Source organism: Mixophyes fleayi, chromosome 7, assembly GCF_038048845.1.
Source record: "Mixophyes fleayi isolate aMixFle1 chromosome 7, aMixFle1.hap1, whole genome shotgun sequence".
Classification (NCBI taxonomy): Eukaryota; Metazoa; Chordata; class Amphibia; order Anura; family Limnodynastidae; genus Mixophyes; species Mixophyes fleayi.
Window position 1 is genome coordinate 59,084,757 of NC_134408.1, and position 27,671 is coordinate 59,112,427.

The 27,671-nt window shown below is 40.9% G+C and overlaps 1 protein-coding gene across 1 annotated transcript in view; it reads left to right on the forward strand.

The window, feature by feature from the left end:
• The window catches only part of GTF3C1 (general transcription factor IIIC subunit 1), a 137,780-nt gene that overhangs the window by 72,072 nt on the left and 38,037 nt on the right, over window positions 1-27,671 (forward strand). Inside the window, exons 26-30 of the mRNA XM_075179861.1 lie at window positions 4,157-4,238; window positions 5,353-5,465; window positions 11,816-11,878; window positions 12,201-12,294; window positions 27,438-27,610. Coding sequence (XP_075035962.1) covers window positions 4,157-4,238; window positions 5,353-5,465; window positions 11,816-11,878; window positions 12,201-12,294; window positions 27,438-27,610 — 525 coding nt within the window. The remainder of the gene's footprint in view (window positions 1-4,156; window positions 4,239-5,352; window positions 5,466-11,815; window positions 11,879-12,200; window positions 12,295-27,437; window positions 27,611-27,671) is intronic.

Sequence of the window (27,671 nt, forward strand, 5' to 3'; positions counted from 1 at the left end):
GCTGTTCAAGGCAACATCTCCAGCTTTGCTGCTAGCTCAAGTTCAGGAGATGGCCCAGATCTTTGATTCTCAAGCTTGGATCTTCAAGTATGAGTTATCTAGCCTGACTCTGTAAGTTTCTGGAAGCACACAGGTGGGTGCTAAATTTACCCAATTCTTCTCTCATTCCGCAACAGTGAATGTGATTCCTGGGCCTCTTGTTCGATACAGTGACTCAGAAAGTATACTTACTGGAGAACAAGGTCTTCACTCTCTCCCGCAAGACCAGGACCCTTCTAAGGCAGAAAGAGGTATCTCTCCTGAGTTGCATGAAACTCCTGGGGAAGATGGTGACCGTGTTCAAGGCGGTGCCGTTTGCACAGTTCCACTCTCGCCCACTTCAAAGGGAGATCCTTCTGAAATGGTCAAGTTCTCATGTGCATTAAGACAGGCAGATCATCCACCTGTCCAATCCCACTCGTCTTTCCCTCCCCTGGTGGCTATCCAAACAAAATCTGGAGAGGGGTCAGTCCCTGCAAGCCTGGACATGTACCTTAGTCACGACAGATGCAAGTTTGTTAGGCTGGGAAGGGGTGACATGGTTCTGGAGATTCCAGGGTGTCTGGTCCCCCCAGGAGGCCACTCTCCCAATCAACGTCCTATAACTCAGAGCGGTGTACAGGACGCTGACTCAGGCACAAAGATTCCTGTCAGGGAATTCTCTCCAAATTCAGTCGGACAATGCCACGGCCGTGGCGTATCTAAATCTTCAGGGGGGAACCCGCAGTATAGGGGCCATGCGGAAGACGACCAGAATCATGGCATGGGGAGAGCGCCATGTTCCCAACATATCAGCCATTTAGAGAAGGCAACTTCCTCAGCAGGCAGACAGTTTACCCAGGCGAATGGTTCCTCAACAAACGGGCGTTTGCTCTTTTAGTGGAGCACTGGGGCATGTCGGAGATCGATCTCATGGCATCCAGGCTATATTGTCAACTTCCGCGATATGGCTCAAAGTTTCGGGACCCTCAAGCAGAATTCGTAGATGCCATGGCATTTTCACCTAGTGTACCTCTTCCTGCTGATACCCATGCTCTCGTGGGTGCTAAAAAAGTTAAAAAGAGAACGTGTGCCCGCAATTCTGGCATGGTTTTCAGACATTATGAAACTGGAGGCACCACCCCCTTTCCATCTGCCAATGCAACCAGATCGCCTCACTCAGGACCCTCTTCTCTACCACTCTTTGGATCATATAGCTTTGACGGCGTGGTTGTTGAAACCCTAATTCTCAAGGCCAGGGATTTTTCTCAGGAAGTCATTGGTACCCTTATTAGGGCCAGGAAGGCATCCTCCTCTACCATATACCATCGAGTCTGGAAAACATATATTCTTTGGTGTGAGGCTCAAAGCCTACACACATTCAGGTTTAGCCTCCCTCGGCTACTGGCTTTCCTGCAGGCCAGCCTCGATGAGGGGCTCCGCCTGGGGTCCCTCAAGGTTCGGGTCTCGGAGCTTTCCGTTTATTTTCAACGCAACTGGCGAGATTCAGGGATGTTCAGACCTTCTTGCAGGGAGTTCTTCATGTACAGCCCCCCTTCGTTCACCCAGTGGTGCCTTGGGATCTCAATTTGGTGCTTAACACGCTTACCCAGACTCCATTTGAACCTCTGGAGTCAGTTGATTTACGCCATCTCACTTGGAAGACCGTATTTCTTTTGGCTATCTCGTCAGCTCGTAGAGTCTTCGAATTAACAGCGCTCTGCTGCAGTTCTCCTTTCTTAAACTTCCATGAGGATAGAGTGGTCCTGCGCACCAAGCCTTCTTTTGTTGCAAAGGTGGTGTCCAGGTTTCACTTAAATCAGGAGATTGTGGTTCCGGCCTTCCACCCGTCGTTTTCTCCTAGTGATGACTTTCGGTTGCTGAAAGTGGTTTGTGCTCTTCGTATTTATGGTGACCACACAGCCTCTGTCCGTGGAATAAAGGACCTTTTTGATCTTAACAATGCACAGAAGTGAGGTTGGCCAGATTCTAAGCAGTCCTTTGCCCCCTGGATAAAGTCCTCTATTTCTCTGACTTATGTCCGGGCGTCTCAGGCTGTCCCAGTATCATTAAAGGCTCATTTTACTAGAGCTGTCCGCGCATCTTGGGCGGCCTGCCATGGGGTTTCGACGGAGCAGCTATGCAGAGCGGCAACATGGTCATCAGTCCACACCTTTTTAAAATTCTACAGGTTGCAGGGCTTTGCATCCGCGGATGTGAGTTTTGGGCGCAGAGTGTTGCGTGCAGCCGTTCCAGAGCATTCCCTCCCTTAGAGGCAGCTTTGGTATGTCCAAAAAATGTCTCGCAGTGTCCCCCAATGGTAGAAAAGACAAAAGAAGATTTTTACTCGCCATAAAATCGATTTCTCTTACTCCATTGGGGGACACTGCCCACCCTTTCGTGCTCTGTAAATAGTTCTGTTGTGTGAATTTTATTACAAAAAAAAATAAAAATAGAAAACAGAGTTTTTGTTTAGCCCCATAGGGCTCCTCTTCCTCCTACGCTTGGTTAGACAAAACTGAGGCTACAGGAGAGAAGGGGCATAGTAGGGGAGGAAGTCTAAGTGCCTAAACTCCTAGTCCCATCTACTATATCCCCAATGTCTCGCAGTGTCCCCCAATGGATTAAGAGAAATCGATTTTATGGTGAGTAAAAATCTTTTTTTTTTTCGTACTTGCGTAAAATTCTTCTCTTAACGCTGGTTACGCTCTTTGTTCATTGTTTAGATGCTATACTTAGGGTTCTTTTTCTTGTTCCAGAATATTGTTTTTTCTTCTCCTATTTCTTCTGTAGTACTGGTTCTCTCCTCGGGGGCTTTGTTAGTAACACAGTGACTGGAGTGCCATTCTTGACAGTGCCAGAAAGGCCACCTCGTGTACCAGGTTTAGACAAGTGCAGTTATACTTACACAAAGTCTATTACCTCCCACACAAGCTGCACCAGATGGGTGTCGAAGTTGACTCTGAGTGCCCAAAGTGTGGTGGAACCCCTGCTAACTTCTTGCACCTCCTCTGGGATTGTCCTGTGATGGGGGACTTCTGGTCAGAAGTGGTGGAGGCTATACGAGATACAGGAATCAGGATTCCTTTATTTTGTAAGACTTGTGTGTTCAGTATAGGAGTGGATTTGCTGCTTGGCAGGAGCCAGTGGCAGATCCAGGGTGTTTTAAACACAATCAGAGCAGCGGGACAGCACACTGTCACTGCTGAACGGACCTGCACATACTGTGCAGCCGCCGGCAGCCTTAGAACACAGAAAGGGGGCGGGCCCTAAATCGCCCCCCCATAAAATCTCCCCGGGTAGGGCAAATGTCTGGGTCCGCCCCTGGCAGGAGCGTGACCAGATATGTCACCAACCTCCTTGCATTGGCTAAGGCCATTATAGCCCAAAGTGGATGGCCAGTGATGGGCCTAGTTTTGCTGCTCTGGGTGGTTTTGGTGAATGATTCTGTGGGATATGAGGTTCACCTACCAATCCAGAAACACTATACCTAAGTACTATAAAGTGTGGTCTCGTTGGGTGAAATCTAGATATGCCATGAGTTCCCTGGTAGCAGATTTTTATCCACCTTGAACGTCCCCCCACCCCCTTTACCCATACAAGCCTACTCCTTTGTGCATATGTATCTACTGGATACTAGGGTCAGGGATCACAGTGCTCAATGGGGGTGGGAGGGAAAGCTAGATCTGTTTTGGCCAAACATTACATTGGACATTCACTTGAACTGCGTGTTGCTTATATGCTTAATGCTTTATACACATTTTCTTGAAGGCTATATACTCAAAAGTACTGGAACTGTGTGCTAAGCTACTTTTGTTATGCTTTAATTGTATTGGCTGAAAGCTTGAATACAAATATATTTTTATTTTTTTTTATTTTTTTTTTAAAAGCACATAATTAAACAGAGAAAGAAAACGGAACTATAATTTAACACCATGCTAATTTAAAATACTAAAATGTTTTAATTTCCTTCACAATTATTAGGAAATAATACACCTCTTACTGTGAAAAACTGTATAATGATGATTGAAGTCCACAAGTTCTGTGATCTGTATTTGTGGTCACAGAAGTACTTGTGAAATATCCCATAAATAATTTGAGTCAACCCCACAAGTTATGTTTTGCATGTTTCTTCTAGAGTGTGTTTGGCGGAAGTGTTCCAGGATAAAGGACTTGTTGAAGAATTTATGAATCGGAAGGCATGTTATGAGGATCCTAAGGTATGAATTTTGGGGAATTAACAGCAATGTGAATTAGTCTATTATTCTTTTTAGTTTACAAGTGTTGTACTGCAATTTTCATTTCGTAATATAAAAAAAACCCTAAACCAGTTACCCCACCGTCACACTTCCCACGTCCCTACACAAAATTTGCTTTACAACAAGCTCTGAATGGTTTGTGTGAAAGAATGGGGGGCTCAGACCTCGTCTTATTAACTCAAAAGTTCCACAAGGGACACGATCACCCTCTTTAATTACACACGCCAGTTCGGCCAAAACTCTCACTGCCACAGACATAATGATTGTGAGAGGTCTGTGCTTCTATAGTAACTGTTACTTTTTTTGCTCTGACATGTCCATGTGCATCAGTTTGCACATGCACCTGAAAGCTTTTTTATTTTTTAGATATTTTCGGCCTCCTGCAGGAGATTTCTAGTTTCATTTTCATTATATTATTTTTATCTTTATTTTCCTGATATGAAGTAGCTATATTGCGCTTTAATAATAATTTTTTTAATATCCGTACATGGATCTGCCCCTGATAGGGCTCTGCCCCTTTCAGTCTTGGCGCCTGATAGGGCTTTGCTCTCTTCCAGTCTTGGCGCCTGATAGGGCTCTGCCCCTTTCAGTCTTGGCGCCTGATAGGGCTCTGCCCCTTTCAGTCTTGGCGCCTGATAGGGCTCTGCCCCTTTCAGTCTTGGCGCCTGATAGGGCTCGCCTTGTTTGGTCGTTACTACTGCTGTCATGCAAGTATATACAGTCAGCTCCAGTTCAATGAACATATAGCAAGGCAAGCACTGTGAGGCAATGAGGTAAACAGGAGGCAGCTGATATATACTCATTATGGCAAGCAATGCACTTATATATCCTTTCAAACCATCTACTTTGCTATATACTACCCACACATACACACACCTCCTTAAATACTAATGCGTCTCATACACCTGGTTGGTGCCAGGCTTAATTAGGTACACCATGACGAGGTAAATAGCCTTGGTGTTACTTGCTTTAAGTTTGCTTTACAATAACTTACTAACTCTACCTTGTTTTATTTTATTTCAAAGCAAACTGATATTCGTGGTACAGCCAACTAAAATGTTCATCTTTCTTAAAGGTTTGTGCCTCAGAGTTTAAAGAGTTTGTGGCTTGTCTCAGACGAAAGTTCAGCACAGCTCTGGGTGATCCAGTGTATGAGATTCCAGACAATGTGAAGGAGTTGTTTAATAGGTAATGTCATAATGTCATACAAGTAGAAATTATTGCTTTGTGTGTTTTATAGTTATTTATAGTAATAAAACAGCAATTATATATACATAACTTTCAGAATTCACCTGCTGCCTTCCTTTTGTACTTGTAACCATCTAGAATAGAGAGGACCATATTTACGTAAACTTTAATCTGCAAACTGCTTCTTTCATGCTATGTTTTTAGTGGACATTAGTCATACAAGTCATATCATATCTTACTATACAGTCATGGCCAAAAGTTTTGAGAATGACACAAATATTCTTTTTCACAAAGTCTGCTGCTTCAGTTTTTATGATGGCAATTTGCATATTCTCCAGAATGTCATGAACGATGATCAGATGAATTGCAATTAATTTCAAAGTCCCTCTTTGCCATGACAATGAACTTTATCCCCAAAACATTTCCACTGCATTTCAGCCCTGCCACAAAAGGACCAGCTGACATCAGGTCAGTGATTCTCTCGTTAACACAGGTAAAGGGTGTTGATGAGGACAAGGCTGGAGATCACTCTGTCATACGGATTGAGTTAGAATACCAGACTGGAAGCTTTAAAAGGAGGGTGGTGCTTGAAATCACTATTCTTCTTCTGTTAGCCGTAGTTACCTGCAAAGAAACACGTGCAGTCATCAATGCTTTGCACAAAAAGGGCTTCACAGGCAAGGATATTGCTCCTAGTAAGATTGCTCGTAAATCAGACATTTATCACATCATCAAGAACTTCAAGGAGAGAGGTTCAATAGTTGTGAAGAAGGCTTTTAGGGCACCCAAGAACGTCCAGCAAGTGCCAGGACTGTCTCTTAGAGTTGACTCAGCTGTGGGATCAGGGCACCACCAGTGCAGAGCTTGCTCAGGAATGGCAGTAGGCAGGTGTACGCACAGTGAGGCGAAGACTTTTGGAGGATGTCCTGGTGTCAAGAAGGCCAGCAAAGAAGCCACTTCTCTCCAGGAAGAACATTAGGGCCAGATTGATATTCTGAAAAAGGTACAGGGATTGAACTGCTGAGGACTGGGGTAAAGTCACTTTCTCTGATTAAACGCCTTTCAGATTGTTTGGGGCATCTGGAAAAACGCTTGTCCGGAGAAGGAAAGCTGATTGCTACCATCAGTCCTGTGTCATGCCAACAGTAAAGCATTCTGAGACCATTCATGTGTGGGGCTGCTTCTCAGTCAAGGGAGTGGGCTCACTCACAATTTTGCCTAAGAACACAGTCATGAATAAAGAACGATACCAAAACATCCTCCAAGAGCAGCTTCTCCCAACCAACCAAGAACAGTGTGGTGACGAACATTGCCTTTTCCAGCATGATGGTTATCACTTTTGCCTTATGGCAAGGTGCTCCAAGTGGATTGGGTATCAAAACATCGAAATTTTGGGTCCATGGCCAGGAAACTCCCCAGAACATAATCCCATTGAGAATTTGTGTTCAATCCTCAAGAGGTGGGTGGACAAACATAACCCCACAAATTCTCACAAACTCCAAGCTGACAAAACTCTAAATAGCATTGTCTGACAATGAGTATCATGCTGCAAACTGTATTGGTTTTATAACTCATTGCAGATTTGTACTCCCAGTGTCAATGAGCTTCTATGATCTTTATATAGTGAAATTTTGTAAATTGCTTTATTGTACATACCTCTAATTTAAGCTACCTATTTATATAGTTATTTAAGTTTAAAAAGATCCATTTTCATTAAATGCAAAGCTTCATTTTTACAATACCTTAAGCATAGCCCAGTTTACCGTAATGGTAGAAGTCCTCACTTCATACTGACAATCTGACTGCTACTTGGTTTAACACACTCAAAATATTATCTGTGACAGTAGCACTTTATGTTCTGATTTGCAAGGAAGAGGTCTAATCTTCTCTTTAATTTATCTACACACTCTGTCCATACCAGATCTTGAGAAAGTACATTCCATAGTTTCACCTTTTACTGTAAAAAAAGAAAAAAAACCCTTGTTGTAGCCGAAGATTAAATATTTGCGTTGAAATGGAACTGATCTTGTTTTTTTTGTAGGTCTCTGATACTTAATAGGTTGCTAGAGTTTTTTGTAGGGACCATGAATGTATATACTGTTAGCATATCTCACTTTAAAATGATTTTATTTTAATGTATATAACTTTAGCCCAGACAATGCTTCCCGAGTTCTGCCATGTCCCCTTCTAAAGTATTTGCCCTTTGTTTCTTTTCTCTGCATCCTCTCCACATCCAAGACAAGCTTTCTGTGAACTGTTCTAGAAGTTTAAGATGAGGCCTCATTAGAGATTTTCATTCTATTCCCTTTTAATACAAGTCAATATTCTGCTGGCTCTACATGTTGAACATTGCATTACATGCTATTGCCAAGATTTATGAGAATACCTAGATCATTCTTAATGATTGATTTATTTAACAGCATCTTATTTAGTTTGTAAACTGTGTCTATGTTTTGAATAACTTTTACGTTGATCAACATTGAGTTTCAGCTGTCATACTTTTCTGTCATGTTTCTCTTATATTTTTGAGTATATTCACAAACCTTATTACACTACATCATCTTGTATCATCCAGGATTTGTTAAGCTCAAACTATTAGTGTAAAAATCTGGTCGAACCAACCAGGCTCAATTATCTCTCTTGAACCTTTTGATTTGTTTTTGGTTCAACCAACATGCTGTGTATTTTATAACAGCTAAGCTGTTAACTCTGAGTTAGAGTTCATTAAATAATGTAGCCATATGAGATTATACATGTTCGAACTGGATTCGCTTTGCTGTACTTTTTAGTGTAGAAGTTTGAGAACCATTTCAACAACCACTTTGAAACAATTTCAAGCATCTCTATCCATAAGCCTAAAAATAATACTTTTAATACCAATTTTAGCACTTTTTACTGATTTATATTTCTTAATACATATTTTCTTCAGCAGTAGAGACATACGGAGGTTAGCTTATGGTTCACCTCTAGGTGACAGGGCACATTAAAAAAAAAAAAAAAAAAACTGACTCCTTTTTCTCCCTAGCTATACCCATCTCCCCCCTCAGTTCCTTTTCTATTGCCCTATACGGGCAGTCGGAACAGGGCTTTTTTTACCTTAATTGCATTGTTTTGTTTTGAAACTTTATTTTTTATACTAATTTGAGGGTCAGCTGTCCCCTGACAGGGGATGTATTTTTACCCCTTCTTTCGTTGCAATAGTTCTTCACCCTCAACTCTGCTTATCCTCAGATTATGGTGAGGAGAGATTTGCCATTGCTGCTGACCCCTGCAGCATCACCAGTCCTCCTTTTCCTGTTACTGCACATACGATATGGATGGATAAATAGCGCATGCTTTTTCAAGCATTGAAGACATGCCGATAGGATAACAGCGTGTCTGTAATATCTTGGATGCATTGTTCTACTCAGTGGAAGCAGACCATGATTCCACCAGATGCCAGATCCTTAACCAATTTTATGGGGGTGTACAGAGAGAGTCCTCTTGCTCATGTCTCGTTTGGCAGAAAATATTTTCAAAAGGTCCCTGCCTGCTGTATCTTTTTTTCTTTGCTTCCTCAGAATGAGGTTTCTTTCACTACTCTGTTGTCAAGCAGTCATGGGACCAAACTTGTCTTGTTTAGAGGAGCGAAGCAACGACCTATTGTGGTCATATGAGAGAACAGCACAGCAAAATAGATTGGTGGGTGCAGAAGTATTGGGAGCCGCATCTCCTCTTCTCCTGTTCAACCTCTTTGCCCAACCTCTGGTTACTTCCTGTTGTTATTTGAATTACCATAGACCTGTGATCAAAAATGCATTCCACTGAACCATTCAAAGGTTACTGAATGTTATGGTCATTATTGAACTAAGCTATATTTGCCTGATCCATCGGGTGCACAGACTTTGTCTTACAGCCCCTGTCATTAGGGATTGTTCTTACCAGCACCGATAGATAACCCATTGAGATATTATACATATATGACTTATAAGGATATGAGCTGTATATGTGTATCACCATTTTATCTATATTAAATGTTTTTACTCTTTATTTTCTATCACTGTATTCACTTTTGTACATTTTTTATGCGGAAGTATTAGCGCTGGATCACATTTCTATTGTTTTTATCCTATGGATCAATCAGTGCAGTTTAAGGTTTTAACTCTTAATGCAAGTTAAAGCGAAGGAACTATCCCGCTTGGGCATTAGGAATATATTAAAGACCCTCAGCAAATTCCTTTTGAAGAAGCAAATCCAGGTGGACCTGCTTTGGTAGGTGATTCAGGCCATGCGTTTCTCGGTCTCCTCCAATCAAGGATGTTTATCATCATATTCGCATATGGGACAACAAACAGTGCCTCTCTAGTTTTACTTTCAAGCTTAGGGTTAATTGGTTTGACTGCTTGATCCTGCAAATTATTCATCATCTCCAGCTTACTATTCAGCTCCTGGAGTTGCACAGACCCATCAACAACCCATCCAGTAGGCCTCCGTTTCGAAAGAGTGTTTTTAGAAAGTGTTCTTTCCCATGACATAATTCTGTCCAGGGGCTAATAGTTCCACTTATTGAAAACCTGCACACTACTATCTGGTATTGCATGTGTTGTGGGACCTATGGTCTGGACCCTGTAAGTGATGCCATATTTGCAAAGCCGCATGCACATTCATAATGCACTTCTCCATTCTTGGAACAGGTCTCTCTGACATCTCAAGAGTACCATCTAGATAGTTCACGGATGTTTCCTTCTCTGTAGTCAGGTAAGTGGTCTCCTCAGAATCTTACAAATTTTCTGTCCATTTTCCTGGCCTTGAGTACTTGGACATCACCAGGTGGTCAGAGTCCCAGATAGACGATGCCAGAGCAGTGGTTTATCTGAACCAACAGAGAGTCACTCTAGACCACAAGGGAACCTTCTTGCATCCTGTAGTCTGTGCAGAGTTTTGTTTCAATCATCTCAGTTATCTACTTCCTGGGAATGGACAACTGTGAGACAAACTTTCAGAGTTGTCATTTCAGGCGAGTCTTTGTGTATTCAGAGAGACGGTTCTAGTGGCATCAAAACTAAATCATAAGTTCCCTTTGTGGCAATGGTCTGGGACCCAGGGTCGTGTCTCATTGACGTGCTGGCGCTTCTATTGCTATTCCAGTTTGTCTACCTATTCTCCTGGACTTCGTTGATTCCTCAGTTCCTGTGGGAGGTCAGACAAGAAGGGGTGCTGGTACTGTTCACCTCCCCTGATTGGACCAGACAATCCTGTTCCACAGATCTATCAATCAACTGTGGTATTTACCTTTTTGTTACAGGCTTTTGATTCTTAAGAAAAGGGGCTTTGCTGTCCACATTATTTAGATTATGCTGCAAACATATCACAGGGTTTGAAACTCTTAATTCGGCTGGTGCAAAGAACAGAGTTTTCCACCCAAAGTGTGTTGTATCTCTCATTTGCGGCTTTTCCTCCCATGTAGCATGGAAAGGGCACAGGTTTCTGCCCTAGCTTTGCTTCTTAATGTTAGAGTATTTTTACAAAGAGCATCTTTGTTCAGCTGCCCATTCATTCTCCTTTATCTCTGTAGGACCTGGCTCTGAGAGCAATGCACGCTGCTCCCTTGCATTGACTGAGCACGTCTTTGTGCTTCCATAAAGATTACTGTGTGGTATGTCACAAGATCTTGACAGCCCAGATTTGCAAAGCAGTCCCCTGGTCGTCCCTGTTTGTTTTTTCAAAATATTATAAAGTGGAGATTGGAGAAGGAGTGGGATTGCACAGTTCATCCCACCTGGTAATTTATGCTTCTGTTTTACTCTCTTTTCCTTCTCCCCTTGTTATTTTAATTGTAATTGCTGTTTAGGCAGGGAAACATATAGGTGGAGGTGACTGTCTTCTTTTATTTCTAGTGCCCTGGATCCTAGGGGTTAGTCCTCTCACATTGTGTATGTCCCTCTACAGACTCTGAGAAAAAGATGCAGAACAAAAACCACTGAATTTGGTCCCTTCACCCCACATATAGCTTTCCCTCTATGCATGTTGTAGTTATTGGTCTATAGTTACCCAGCAGTTACCTCATCTCTTTACTTCTTGACAATCCATTTGTATAGCAGCCGGTAGAGAATCTTTTAGATGAGAAAAAAAGGTTTGGCAGAATTGTCCCTTTAGGATTGTGAATGTTAGCCATCTGGTCCAGATGATTTAGTGTGTTAGCAATTGTACATAAATTAACTGAATAAAAGTTTGTGTTTTTGCCCCAAGTTTTATTTTCTACTTGCAAAAGGGCTTCAATATTAAAACCTCTTTTAATATTAAAATTATATTGCAGTACTGAAAACTCATACTTTTCAAATTGTACTCATGACACAATTTTTATTTGTCAGGTTTCGAGTTTTGGCTGTTGGTGATGAATCAAACCAGGAGGGAGAATTAGAAATTATCAACAGGTATTGCATTAGAAGTCTTTGTTTGTAATTTTCTTTTTTTCATAACAAAATCTTTTCACCTGTATAACGTTAGAGAGTCTGTGGCATATTAGGGAATTCTTATATGCAGTTAAATTAAAAAATCTCATCCACATATCCAGGGGAATTGTTATTGTTGCGAAGTGGCAGGGGACGGAGTTCTTATATGAATTATGGTGTCTTTCTTTTTCCTTCTTTTTTATTAGCCTGTCTTAGTTCCATAGTTTTATATTATCACAATGATTCATAGATGTTTCCTTGATTTTCTTTTTTCCTCGTTTTTATCCCCACATTAAATGTACAGCGTGGATGATATCCAGATTCTAGTGCTACAGAACCTCATCTTAAGCACATTGGCACTTTCTGATATGCAAATGAAGTCATGTCGTTCATTGCAAGTAAGTGTGACATGGTTTTCTATTTTCGGTAACCTTTTTAAAAGCCACCCACAATAAATCTGTCTTGCGGAAATGTACGAAAGTTCTAGAGGATTTTGATCCAAATGCTGTACACATTCATTTCGCTAACAGATGCTTTCCTCCTCCCCTGTAAGGTCTATGTTGCCATTTGTTTGCCCACTAGCCATTTGATATGTTTTTTGGCATGCAGTCTCTAAAATACAGCATAAACTGTGTTTCCCTTGAGGAATTTCTGTATTGATGGTTTCTGTGGAAACCCAACAGCAGCATTGTGAAGAAATCTTGTTCTCTGTATACCATTATTTTACTCAAGAAAAGGAATACTATAAAATAACTTTTTTTTCTGCAATATAACATGTTTTTAAAAGGGATATACATTTTTGTGTAGCAGACAGGTGGAAGTCCCTCTCTTGGGAACCCCTACCATTACCTAACTATCACTGCTAGTGCACACTGTAGGAGGACTCGGGATTAAGGGCTTGGAGGACGGAAGCAGTCGGGAACATTCAATGAGCTAGAGATAGGAGGAATGTAGTGAAAACTGTTACTGATTGGACAAAGGAGGGACCCTCATGTTGAGGCCGCAAACTATGGATGAGGGATGTCCAGAGATGAAAACTCCATTTAAAGCAAGGCCCCCATTTAAAGCAAGGCCCCCTTCAGGCAATTATGCATTTTTAAAATGCTTAGAGCGTAACGTACGTCTAATGGCAGGAGGTTGGATCATTTGTTTTTATTGGTTATCAGGTGAAACAATTTTGAAATTTTTTTTTTCTTGAAATAATATACAGACAACCCCAACATTACATCATGAATTCAGATAGCACTGTTTTTAAACCATATCATATAACATTATTTGCTCTTTGACATGAAAAGGATTCAATTCAAAGAGAATGATCTAGTGATGGTAGTGGTCATCACATAACATGTTCACCACACTCTGCTGGATCAGTGTAAGTTTTTTCACCTGATGGTGGGAGAAAACAATCAGCTATGTTAAGCTAGGTACACACTACACTGTTTTCGTCCAATAATCGGCTCAAACAGCCAACATACGACCGCTCGTTCAAAAGTCGGGTCAGTGTGTGCAGTGACACGATGGTCAAAAGTCTGCCCAAATGGACGATTGTCGCCTCATTTAGTTGGTCGTACCGTTTAATATTTTCGTTCCAATCTCGTTTCCGCTGTGTAGTATATATAAACTTCCGACCGATCCACAACAGTGAGTACGAAATTACAGTCTTTGCTAACGACAACATGGCTGTAAAAAGTCGCTAAAGGGACGTCCACTCTTCCCTTTATCGTCCTAAACAAGGCTAGTGTATGCAGTCCATGGACCGAGCGATCGGAACATCGATCGCATGTAAAATCGCTCTGCATAAAAAGTTGATAAAAATTTCTGTAGTGTGTACCCAGCTTTAGATATACTATATACATATTTTGAAAATGAAATGAACCAGGTTATGTTATTAGGAAAGAAGATCATTATGGCCCATTTTAGTTCCCTGAAGGTGGAGTTAAACTTTAAAGGGCCACTAAGTCTAAAATACTGTTTAGTTTCTATAAAAGAGCTACTAATAACACTTTTAACTAGATCATCATCATCATGTGGAGTCTAAAATGGCTCTTGAGACCATACCTTTTTCTGGGGGTGTTTTGTTTGGACCTCAGCTTGACTTGATTATCAGTCAAGCAACAGGAGGAAAGAGCACTTTTCTCCCTGTTAATGCTCCCAAACAAAGAATGTCCAGATTTCGGTCTCAGGCAGGTTCCAGAGTCAATATTCCTCGGGCCAATCTTCTGGGGGCCAGTCATCCGACCCCAGGGGTGGTTTGCAGCGGGACACCATGCCAGGTCTGCTCGACGTCCAGCAGCGAAGCCTACAGACAGGCAGGTCGCATCGGTGGTAGTCCTCAGAATGATGCTGATGACTACGACGGCAAGAACACCGACGTAGAAATTCCGATTTCCATAATGATGTTGAAGTCGTATAATTGGATGAACGAAAGTATATTGGTTTAATATTGGTTTGCCGTGCGTATTGCGAAGCGTACGCCAGGTAACACGTGGTGTGGTGCGTTCGCACGGTAAAATACGCACGCACACACTCTCATTACAACATTTAGTTATTTTATATAATTTCATATTGGTTCTGTTACACTGTAATTCAGGAGCAGATAGTATTTGGTTTATTATTAGTCTATATATATATATATATATAGTGATTATATGTACATTGTAGTGTTATTAAAGGTTTAGGTTATAGGAAAGGTGTCATGCCTATCAATAACTAAAAAGTTAAAGTCACTATGGCAACTGACGTACATAGAAAGTGCAGTCTTTGCCACAGTTCGGAATGTAACATAAGCAGGTCAGTGATTTCTCTTGTCAGTTTTCTGGTAAGACTGCATTTGCTTTTTATAGTCATTATTAAAGTAATTCTATCGTTTTAAAATAAGCATTGCTCAATCAATTGTATGTGTTTCCAAAGCACATGGTGGTATATTTTAGCAGATGTAAATAATCAACAATTCAATACATTATTATATTATGATAAAGTACAGTACAGCACAGCCAATACCAAAAGATAAGTACATACCAATGCAATCGCTTGCGCACGCTGCGCACCCACGGGACCCGGTGGACAGTATATCTGTTTAGAATACGGTGTCAGAGTTGACTGAGGGCCAGCGTGTGTGCAGCTATGATTATATACAGTACAGTGTTACACTTGAACAATAGAGATGACGTAGATTGTTTCTATAGGTCCAGACGTTGGGTGGGTCCAGTGTAAACAGATCATAGGTTGATTCAATCTAAGGAATCCAAAGGTGGGGGTCGTCTCTCCAGGGGGTCTGCTCCTTTCATAGCCAGCATCATACAAAGGATTATTCCCTAATATCAATAACTAAAGTATGCAATGTGCGATCTCTTCGCCGACTGCACCGGACAGCTGCTGATGATTAGGGGATCAATATGATGAAAAGTTCATTAAGGATTGTATGTTGGAGGAGGATGAATCCTTAACCGAGGATCATAATCGGAACAATATTAGACAAATAATCACACGGTTGGCCATATATTTTCCAGTGATAGTGGACTGGAGTAAAGTTTTTACTATCCAGCAAAAAGATAGTGAAAATGCAACAGACTATTTTTGCAGAGCTCTAATAGAAATGGGCAAATATACTGGGGTACCAGACATAAAAGATAGTGTACCCTACAGAGAGGTTGCTGTTAAAGTTCTAATGGATGGCCTCAGGGAAAACTTGAAAAGAAGGGTGCAAACTTCATTACCAAACTGGAAAGGAATCACTGTAAGTGCTCTCAGGGAGTCAGCTATAGAACATGATAGAAGTATGAATAAAGAGAAAGAGACACTAAGTGATAGGGTAATGATGGTAAGTATCCCAGCATTAGAGTGTCTGCACACCCGACCACCAGCATACAACCCACATAATAAGAAACATAGAAAAATCAGGTGTTTTAAGTGTAACGAAGAAGGCCATTTCGCAAGAGATTGTAAAAAGGAAGACAACATGAGTTGAGGAAGTGTTTTCAATGCAATAAAATAGGACACCTAGCAAAAGATTGTGCAGACATGACAAGGACGTGTTTTTACTGCCTTAAGAAGGGACACAGGAGTAGGAACTGTGTAGAAAAAAAAAAAGGGATACCTGGGTTGGGAACCACATAGACACCCACAAAGGAGGCGTACACAAGTTTCAGAGGTTCCCCAACAATTGATTGCACACCCCATAGCCATTAATACTTTGGGGGAGAACTATAACCAACTTTAGAGTTCAGGTCAGACATTGCAGTCCTACAACCAGGGGGGGGTTTAATCTATGGTAAGTATTAGTGTGTACTTTTAGGAAGAAACTGAGTTTAAAAAGTAATCTTTGTTGATTTTGTTTGTTTGTTTTATGTTGTCAAATGCTTGTTTTCCTAATCGCTGGCCGATGGTAAAGAATGAGAATGCTTGGTTTGTTTGTTGTTTAAGATAACTATCTTGTCTTTTCTTCACAGATAAAGGCAGACAAAAGAAGTATAGACGTAGTGTTTAAAAGGGGTGAGATAGAGAAATAGAAGAATTACTCTTGAAAGACTAATTAACAATAGACAAATGGAACACTCTTTGTTTTAGGCTGCAGTGTCTCATGATAATTTGTTTGGCTGAGAATCATTATCCAACAATGAAGTATATACATACTTTGCTCCATAATATCGTTTAGGCATCTCAGATGAGTCATCAACAGTTAAATTTTACATTTCTCTATTATAAGTTAGGAAAGTCCATTGAAAAGGTATGTAGTCAATGAGATACCGAGTTCTTAATGAACAAATGACGGACGACACTGGATTGCACGGTTAAGACCCCCTAGTCATTCTTGGGAGGGATCATAGTTAAATGAATACAGCCATTTCCCCATAGAGTCAGAGTCCAATCCAGCTGTCATTTTGTTGAAAAAAAAAATCTCCCTTTCTGCATGTATGTTTGTATTCAAATCTTTATATTCCCATCATTCATTGCTTTCCTATTTCTCATTCTTTACACAAACGCTAGTATCTCTCTCTCTCCCTCTCTCTCCCTCTCTCTCCCTCTCTCTCCCTCTCTCTCCCTCTCTCTCCCTCTCTCTCCCTCTCTCTCCCTCTCTCTCCCTCTCTCTCCCTCTCTCTCCCTCTCTCTCCCTCTCTCTCCCTCTCTCTCCCTCTCTCTCCCTCTCTCTCCCTCTCTCTCCCTCTCTCTCCCTCTCTCTCCCTCTCTCTCCCTCTCTCTCCCTCTCTCTCCCTCTCTCTCCCTCTCTCTCCCTCTCTCTCCCTCTCTCTCCCTCTCTCTCCCTCTCTCTCTCTCCCTCTCTCTGAGATAAAATCAGACACAGTCTCAATGGGGCTAAAACATATTTTTATTTTTTTACATAAGACAAATTCAGAGATACACACACTAGATTGACATGAGTTACAGAAACAGTCAGGGGTTTTGTTTTCATGTGTATAGAAACTGCTGATTTTAAGCAGAAAGGTTCTGTTGTGGAAATACGATTCATGTTTTATAGATTGCATATCTGTTTTGTTTTTTTTGTTTTTTTGTTTGGTTCGTGCTTCCTGTACAAAATTGTGCCTTTATATGGATGCACAAAGGGTGGGGAGGACAGGAGGACAGAAGAATGCTAGAGGTTAGGCATACAGATATGCATCTCTGTATAGAACATTGGAGTAGGATTTTTACTACAAAATAGGACATAATGTAAAACCCTAGAAAATGTAGAATTTTCATGTTTTATATTTTTTTCACTGTTAGACAGGCATGTACTGGATACTGTTATATTTGAAGAAAGTGATATAGAGATAGACCCCTTTGCTTTCCCACTTAGTCAAGTAACTGAATGTGAGGTACTGAGAATGACATGTGATTTGGCAGAGGGAAAATCGATTGATATACATTGGTCTTCAGCATTTTTCTAGTCTAGGGGGCGATGTTGAGGTGACTGAGAAATCGTTTTATAGCAATACCAGCACATGATTAGGACACTACATAGAGGACTTTATACAGTGACACAGTTACCAACTGAAGTAGGTGCTAGTAAAGTCCACACTTACACACACGACCATACATGGCTGTCACACCAGGGCGAACATAGCTGTCAAATAGACAGCAGGGTTTTATGTGACAGCTAACAAATCTATGTTTTGTTTTGTTTTTCGTTGTATTGTTTTAAGTTTTAAAATGTGAACACACACACATGCACGCATACACATATTGGTTAATATAGGAAGATTTGTGTTACCTGAGGGATAAACTGTCTGGAAGGTGAAGAGATGTGGTGAGGAGTCTGGTGGACTCTGGAGAGATGGACAAGGTAGACCAATAGAGCCATCCCATGGAGCTTGGAGAAAGTGCGAGGGGCTATTGTCTGAGTAGCATTACGTCCGTAAGTATGGTGACCCCATGGTTAAAAAAGAGATACACCCAGCGATGCCAGTCCAGTAATATTCGGACTTGAGCAGGCATCCTTGAGAATGATTATCATTCTTGGGAGGGTAAGGTTTTAGACCAATCAAAGTGCTGGGCGTGCTCACATGTGCCTCAGTGATTATATCAAGTAGGATTAGTTCTCTTTCCACTAAGTATTCTTGAGGTACCCAAACTATAGGCGGGAGGTCACTGAGGGAAAAAGTAGGACACCTAGGTCCCTTAGTCTGAAGTCTCCCAATGCTTTGCAAGCTGATCACTGTTAAATCTGAGTATTGAGAGACTGGGAATAACGAACAGACAATAGCCCGCCCACAAGTGTTGATGAAAAGAACTGATGACATTATTAGAAGTGTGTATATTAACGCAGGCTGAAGGAGTTTGTATATGACATTATTGATCGACATAGGATGATGCTATTGATGAACATGAAGTGTTTAAATGTATTCTGAGCTTAAAGACATGCGTTGGACAGAAGAACCTGTTAAACTTGAAGAACTGTAGTAGAGAATTCTGTATAGCTGATACATGTTCTATTGTACCTTGTACCTTTCCAAATAATGTATGAAGTGTTTTATTGCACCCTTTAAGGGCATGCAAAAGGTTATCTCCAAGCTCCAGAAGTGTACGGTTTATAGTAAAAGAAGAAATCGTTTAGAGGATTAAGACTCTCTCTTATGATAACTTGTTTAGATCTACAAACAGCGTGGTCATACACCAAGGGGGATTTGTATTACATAACACTGAAACGTGGTACTGAGATCCTGCATATAACATCTTTAAGGTGATAGTTTATTATACTATCAAAGGGTGGACTGTTGAAGTCGTATAATTGGATGAACGAAAGTATATTGGTTTGCCGTGCGTATTGCGAAGCGTACGCCAGGTAACACGTGGTGTGGTGCGTTCGCACGGTAAAATACGCACGCACAGACTCTCATTACAACATTTAGTTATTTATATAATTTCATATTGGTTCTGTTACACTGTAATTCAAGAGCAGATAGTATTTGGTTTATTATTAGTCTATATATATATATATATATATATATATATATATATATATATATATATATATATATATATATATATATATATATATATATATATATATATGTGATTATATGTACATTGTAGTGTTATTAAAGGTTTAGGTTATAGGAGAGGTGTCATGCCTGATATCATATTGATCCCCTAATCATCAGCAGCTGTCCGGTGCAGTCGGGGAAGAGATCGCACATTGCATACTTTAGTTATTGATATTAGGGAATAATCCTTTGTATGATGCTGGCTATGAAAGGAGCAGACCCCCTGGAGAGACGACCCCCACCTTTTGGATTCCTTAGATTGAATCAACCTATGATCTGTTTACACTGGACCCACCCAACGTCTGGACCTATAGAAGCAATCTACGTCATCTCTATTGTTCAAGTGTAACACTGTACTGTATATAATCATAGCTGCACACACCCTGGCCCTCAGTCAACTCTGACACCGTATTCTAAACAGATATACTGTCCACCGGGTCCCGTGGGTGCGCAGCGTGCGCAAGCGATTGCATTGGTATGTACTTATCTTTTGGTATTGGCTGTGCTGTACTGTACTTTATCATAATATAATAATGTATTGAATTGTTGATTATTTACATCTGCTAAAATATACCACCATGTGCTTTGGAAACACATACAATTGATTGGGCAATGCTTATTTTAAAACGATAGAATTACTTTAATAATGACTATAAAAAGCAAATGCAGTCTTACCAGAAAACTGACAAGAGAAATCACTGACCTGCTTATGTTACATTCCGAACTGTGGCAAAGACTGCACTTTCTATGTACGTCAGTTGCCATAGTGACTTTAACTTCTTTCTATTTAAAACAGCAATGCCAACAGGCAAACACTAGTAGGTAATTTAACATGGTAGACAGTTTCACATTCCAAACAGCTGTTGGCAGTGTCACTCTTTGCGCAGCGGACAAAGCAATCTTTGTCTTTTCCTACTTCCTCCCAATTGAAAGATTTGCTGAGGGAGCCGTGGTCTTTACCAGATCGAAGTTCCAGGTTTTGTTGTTGGCTGCAGTCGTGTTATCCCTTTCCTCCTGAGGTTCTTGCAAAATGGAAGGCGCCTCCACATGTGGACGCTCTAGTTGCATGGCTGGCCAATGTTACTAACATCCTTCTTAGCGCAGCCACTTTTAAGAACTGTGACCGTAAGGTTGAGGGTGTCATTAAGTCAAATTTTCATGGTTGTGGGTGCCTCCTTGCAGTCCGCCATGGTGTCGGTGTGTCAACAAAGCTGTAGAATTCGGGTCAAAGGGGTTTGTTGGCAAGGAAACCATCTTCTGAACTGCTTCTCTTGGTGGAACAAATTCAGAGAGCTATGGATTTTTGGGTGGAGGTCGCCCTGGACACGTAACTGATAGGGACACGAATTTCTGCCTCTGCAATTTTGGCTCATCTGACTGTCTGGCTCATCTGACTGTCTGGCTCATCTGACTGCCTGGCTTAAGTCTTGGGAGGCTGATGTTGAGTCTGAAAGGGTTTGAGGCAATTCCCTTTTCTGGGGGTGTTTTTAGTTTGGGCCTCAGCTTGACACCATAGTCAGTCAATCAATGGGAGGAAAGAGCACTTTTCTTCCTGTCAGTGCTCCCAAACAAAGAACATCCAGGTTTTGGTCCTTTCAATCATCAGGCATGTTTTGAGGTCAGTGCGCCTCGGGTTAGTCGTCCGCCCCCGGTATGGTCTGCAGCATGGGCATCGGGTCTGGTCTGTGTTCGGCAGCTAAGTCGGCAGACAAACAGTCGGTGTGACGGACATTCTGCCCCTCCACGGCCACCCATGGTGGGAGCCCATATTCTCCTATTCAGGGATCAGTGGTTTCAATCTTCCATGGTTGCATGGGTACAGGGAGTTATGGATCGGGGGTACATGATCGATTTGCTCTGTTATCTTCCCAGAAGGTTCTTTGCACAGGGCTTCCTTCATGCCCACGAAAGTGACTGGCTCTGAGAAAGGCCATCCGCTCCCTGGTTTCTTCTGGAGCATTTATTCCTGTTCTGGAATCACAAAAAGGTTTTGAATTTTATTTCATCCTTTTTACTTGTTCTAAAACCAAACAGGTCATTCAGACCATTTCTGAATCTTAAATCTTTAAACACCCAGATCAGGGTGTCCAGATTCAAGATGAAGTCTTTGCGTTCGGTGATTCACAGCATAGAACAGGGGGAGTCATGGTGACTCCAGACATCAAAGATGCCTATCGGCATGATCCCATCAGTCCCTCCTCAGGTTTGCAGTTCTGTCACTACTAATTTTGGTCTCTTCCCTTTGGTATGGCGATGCCCCGTGGGTCTTTACCAAGATCATGGCTGTCTTGGCCGCTCTGTTGTGGTCCAAGGGAATTACGATCATGTGTTACCTGGACAATCTTCTTCTGAAGGCAGAGTCTCCGGATACTCATATTCAGGTAGTGATTTTGGAATCCCACAATTGGATTCTCAACTTCAAAAAGTCCAAGGTGATCCCAACACAACAGATGATCATTTTGGGGCTTTTATTCGATACCCAACAACAGCAGGTGTTCTTACCTCCAGACAGAATTCTGACCTTGCAGAAGATGGTGAGATCCTAGTTGGCTACCAAGCAGACCTTAGTTCATTTTGGCATGAGAGTATTGGGTAAGATGGTATCGACTTTCAAGGCAGTCCCTTTTGCTAATCTTTATGCACAGGAGTTCCAGTTGAAACTTCTGTCGAAATGGAACAAATACCATCCAAATCTGTTGAGCCAGGTAATATTTTCTGTCTCCTTGTGTGCATCAGTTGCCCCTTTGTTGGCTGCAGAAACAAAATCTCGGCAGGGGTCATCTGTTATCGATCTGGGATTGGACCTTGAGCACAACAGATGTCTGCCTTTGTGGTTGTGGTTTGGGGGCATCTGTCTTCACACACAGTTTCAGGGTCTTTGGACTCTGGAGGAATCCAAACATCCGATCAATGTGTTGGAACTTGTGGGCAGTGTTATGTGCTCCATTCAGCGCACAACATTTGCTGCAGGGAGTGGCGGTGAAGATTCATTCGGACAGTGCCATGGCGGTGGCATACCTCAATCACCAGGACGGCACCAACAGTCCCTTAGTCATACAAGAAACACACAGGATCTTTCAGTGGGCCGAAGCTCATGTTCTGGCTGTCATCTTTATTCCAGGTAGAAAATTGGGAAGCTGATTTTCTCAGGCAAAGCCTGCATACCAGCGAATGGTCCCACCTTCAGGATATTTTTCGCCATTTGTTAGACAGTTGGGGTCAACCGGATGTCGACATGATGGCATCTCTGTTGAATAACAATGTCCACCTCTTCTGTTTCCGGGCAAGTGATCTTCTGGCTCTCTCAGTAGAAATCATATCCGTTCCTTGAAGGTACTGCTTAGTTTACCTGTTCCCACCGGTAGCAATGCTTCCGAGGGTGTTGTAAAAGGTAATGAGGGAGGGTGTTTCAATCCTTCTAGTGGCACCACATTGGCCTCATAAGGCCTGTTACACTGAAGTTCTCTCCATGGCGGAAGGTCTGCCGTGGCTCCTGCCACTACACCAAGACCTGTTAACCCAAGGTCCCTTTTGTCATCTAGGTTTGTAACATCTGGCTATAACGGCGTGGCTGTTGAAGCCATGATCCTTCAAGCATGGTGCAGACCATGCTTCAGGCTTGGAATCCGGGTTCGACCAAGACATATCATCTTGTCTGGAAGACTTATATTGCCTAGTGAGAAAAGAAGTGGTTTCCTAACTCTTCTTTTTAATTGTTCAGGTTGCTCATGTACTTGCAGGCCGGGGTGGATGCTGGTTTGTTCTATTTAAAGTCAGGTGTTGGCTCTTCTGTCTTCTTTCAAACAAGACGCGCTGTGATGCCTTATGTGCAAACTTTCATTCATGTGGTGCTTCATGTGCAATCTCCCATATGTTCGTCCAATAGCACTTTGGGATTTAAATTTGATGTTTAATACTTTGCAGTATTCGCCTTTTAAACCCTTAGCTACGGTTTGATTTCAAGTTCTTAACCTGGAAGACTGTCTTCCTTTTGGCCATCTCATCCTTCCATCTGGAGATCTAGGAAATTTAGTTCCCTTCTCTCCAGGATTTTTTAATTTTCTTTATCCCTATGAAGGATCATACCATGGGATCATGGTGTTGATGTTACCTGGTTGCTACATGATAGTTATCTTCAGATTTTTTATTGTTAGGCCTATGGGGTGCTTCATGTGCAATCTCATATATGTTCCTCTGGTAGCACTTTGGGATTTAAATTTGGTGTTGAATACTTTGCAGTATTCGCCTTTTGAACCCTTGGCTACGGTTGATTTCAAGTTAACCTGGAAGACTGTCTTCCTTTTGGCCATCTCATCGGCAGGAAGGGTTTTAGGGCTTGCAGCCTTATCTTGCCAACCTCCTCTTGTGTTTAATGAGGATAGGGCAGTTCATCGGACTAAGCCATCATTCCTTCCTAAATCAGGACATTGTTTTTCCTGCCCTGACTATATCACATTTTTTGGAGGATAAAGTTTCAATGCATTCTCTCAATGTTGTCCAGGCTTTGCGTACTTATGTGCGTAGGACTCTGGATGTATGCAAAACTGAGGCTCTTCTGATCCTCTATGATGCACTTGAGAGGCTGGCCAGCTTTCAAGGTGAATATTGCTCAGTGAATTACGGCTGTAATCCATCAGGCTTATAGTGAGGCTGGCCAGCCTGCTACAGATAATCTTCAGGCTCACTCTATGATGTCAGTGAGTGCTTCCTGGGTGCATGTCATGGTGCCTCTACTGAGCAGCTGTGTTGGAGGTCATGTGGTCATCTGTGCACACATTCATTCTGTTTTACAGTTTTAATGTGTTTGCATTCAAGGGTGCAAGTTTTGGGAGTAAGGTGCTTTGTGCCATTTCTTTCCAGCATTCCCTCCCGTTATGTGGATTTGGGGTGTCCCCAGAGGAGGCCAGGGAAAATAGGATATTTTTACTCACAAAATATCCGTTTCTTTTAGTTCATTGGGCAACCCCCCGCGCCCACCCTTGACGCTCTGGTTTCTCCTACTGTTTGACATGTTGTCTTGCTTTTAAGACAATGTTGTTTTTGTTTTTTTTCACTTTTCCAGGATTTCTCTCTATTATCTCCTCTTTCAGTGGGCTTGGTTAAACATAAACTGAATAAACAGGAAGTGGGGTATAGAGAGGGAGGAGCTAGGGCTAGTTAACAGAAGTTAATGTTGCCTTGTCCTTTTCTATACCCCAATGTCCCGGTGTCCCCCAATGGACTAAGAGAAACGGATTTTGCGTAAGTATAAAAATCTTATTGTTGTACCTTACATGAAATGCACATATTTGGTATCCCTTTTTGTCATTTTGGGGTCAGTACCCATAGTACCACACCGAGTGAAATCCTAAACCCTTTAGTATTTCTGACTATTCAAAATGGTTAGCCAAATTGACCATATTTTTATTTGCATCAAAGGGCGGTAAAAAAAACAATACATTAATCAATATTTTTTTATATTAGCAACATAACGATAATTAAGAGTAAATATTATTTTATTAGCAAAATATTAAAAACCATGAAATATGAAGAGAAGATCAGTTTGTATTGTCTGTTAAAAATAGCAGTGAACTACTGCTATGCCACGCTGCTGCTGGTATATGAATTGTCAATGTTACATTTTAGGTTATTGGACAAACCTTTGAAATTATTTCAGCCCTTAAAGATTCCAGAGAGTATTATGGTGCCCCTGTCAGAAATAGGGAATCTATAGTCCCAAAACTGTTCCAGAGGACACTTTTAATATAAGTCCAGAATACAGTCCTTAATAGCTGCATATTTAGCACAGATCCTATTAGGATACAAAATAGATATGTTTCAAAGCATAATTATAGTGGGCCACTACAGGGGTACCTAAATTGATCCTACTTATTTTGCTGTAGCAATTCACACAGCTGCAATTTATAACAATGGTCCTTCAGGGTGCCAGATAAACTGTTTTTAAACGAAAATTTAACATACAGCTGCATAGGTACTTTAATTACCCTTTGTTTTTTTAACCAAGGCGATTAGCTCTATGCCAACAATATTTTTAAATTGACCATATTTGCCTTTCTAATATAAATAAAGATTAATGAATTGTTTTTATAAACAAAACTGATATGTATTTCAAATATAAATGCTTGAGCGTCCCAATATACACATTCTGATTCCCGTTTTTTTGTTGTATTTTGGGGTAAGTATCTGGGGTAATTGTTATGTGAAATTAACTATGCAAATCAAGAGACAATCTGTGACTGCCATAGCTATGTTTGAGAAGAGGACAAAGATGTGTTTCTTTTGGCTCTTCCATCAATGGTAAAATATGCAAGAGATGGTCTCCTATAACTCAAGTTCTTTTATTGCATCTGCTATAGCCCTGAATGGTTACAAATAACCGTTGTGTTATGATTTAGCCCAGTAGTCAGAGAAAATTGAGAAGTGCCAATATGGAAAATGTATGTGAATGGAATTTGATAGTTTTACAATTAAATCAGTAGGCGAAGTGGCAGTATAGCATACCATCCTATACCAGCTCACAACAACCACTGGTTTAGCCCTAAGGATGACATTTTAAAAGTAATATAAAGAGGGAGCGCTGTATCTGAATAGGTTTATTTCATGTCTGTTCAACCAGGGGTGTCCACCACCCATCTCAGATTTGTTCGAATAGGGCAGTGTTGGCTAACCTGTGACACTCCAGGTGTTGTGAAACTACAAGTCCCAGCATGCTTTGCCAATATATAGCAGCTTATAGCTGGAAGGGTATGCTGGGACTTGTGGTTTCATAACACCTGGAGTGTCACAGGTTAGCCAACACTGAAATAGGGTGTCAAAACAACTATTTCTGCCAAATATTTTGACTGTCTGACAATTAGTTGATTAAATATTGATTTTTCAATGTATTAAATAATTTACTAATTGCGGCTTAATTATTCAGTTTATTTGGAGTATCACTGGTATTTATTAAGGAATCAGCACAAAATTTGGACCCCTAAGGTGCCTCTTCCTTCCGAATTAAAAAATCTAAACCAAATTACTTTATCTGCCTCACGTTTTGCGTTACGGCAAAAACTCTCATTTTTCGAATAGAATTAAAAACGCTAGGTTCAATCAACATTAGGGATCCTTGTTTGAGGGTGGGGGTGTTTAAAAAAAAAAAAAAAAAAGGTATACATTACTACCACAAAAAAATCAGAGGGTACTCTGTTTCATAGTGGCGAAAAAATAATAATAAAGTTGATGCTCAATTACTGGTGTATAGCATACGTAATTTACACATTGCTAAAAACCATACCAAAAAAGTGAACTGAACTGAAGCAATGGGGTAAAAGTCCTTTACAGGAAATTAAACAAATATAAACTTATGGGAAGGGGATTCCCTTTAGAGAATCCAAAACTGAAACTTTCCAGAGAAAGAGAGGGAGACACAGAAAGATAGTCAATCATGGCAGCTGCTCATGAAAAGTGCACATTTGGTAGTCTTTTAAATACGGACTGCCATATTGCTGTCTACTCAAAAACCATTGGATAAAGTAGCCGCGATTAGTAAATTATTTAATAAATTGACAATTAGTTGATTAAATATTAATTTTTCAGAAAGACGAGATATTTGGCAGAAATAGTTATGGCATTCTCGCAACTAAAAAAAATTCAAACAAATCTGAGATGGGTGGTTTATATTTCATTTTTTTTTTTGGGTGATCTGATGTGGAATGACCCAATACAGAGGTAAAATATTGTAATTTTTTTTCCCCATAAAATGGTATCATCTGCAGGTATTTCAGTTCTATGGCTTGACTTAAGCCATGATAAAAAGCTTGTAGGGTGTCCTCTATACATGAGGATACCACCACTGCCATCGTATTTAACGTTAATATGAACACTGAACCTATTCTTTGCAGTTATTCAAAATTTATAGTATGTATCACGAAGTAATATAAGCACAATAAATTTACTCAAGTACTTGTGTGGTCCACATCTAGTAAGGCCTACCCTAATTATAAAAATATATAATTATAATGATTTTTGTTCACTTTAATGTAAAGTGTCTGATTCTTTTGAAAACTATTTTTTTTTAGACATTTCGGATGTATAGACAATATCATGATGATATTCTAGTGAAGGCTTTTGTGGAATTTCAAAAGAAAAGATTGGTAAACCGCCGTCGCGGGAACCATACGTTGGGGCCAAAGAAAAACCGTGCTTTACCTTTTGTACCAATGTCGTTTCAACTATCCCAAACTTACTACAGGTAAGTTAACTAATAAGAACTGATTGAGTGACTACATTAAATGTTATATGGATTAAGTAAA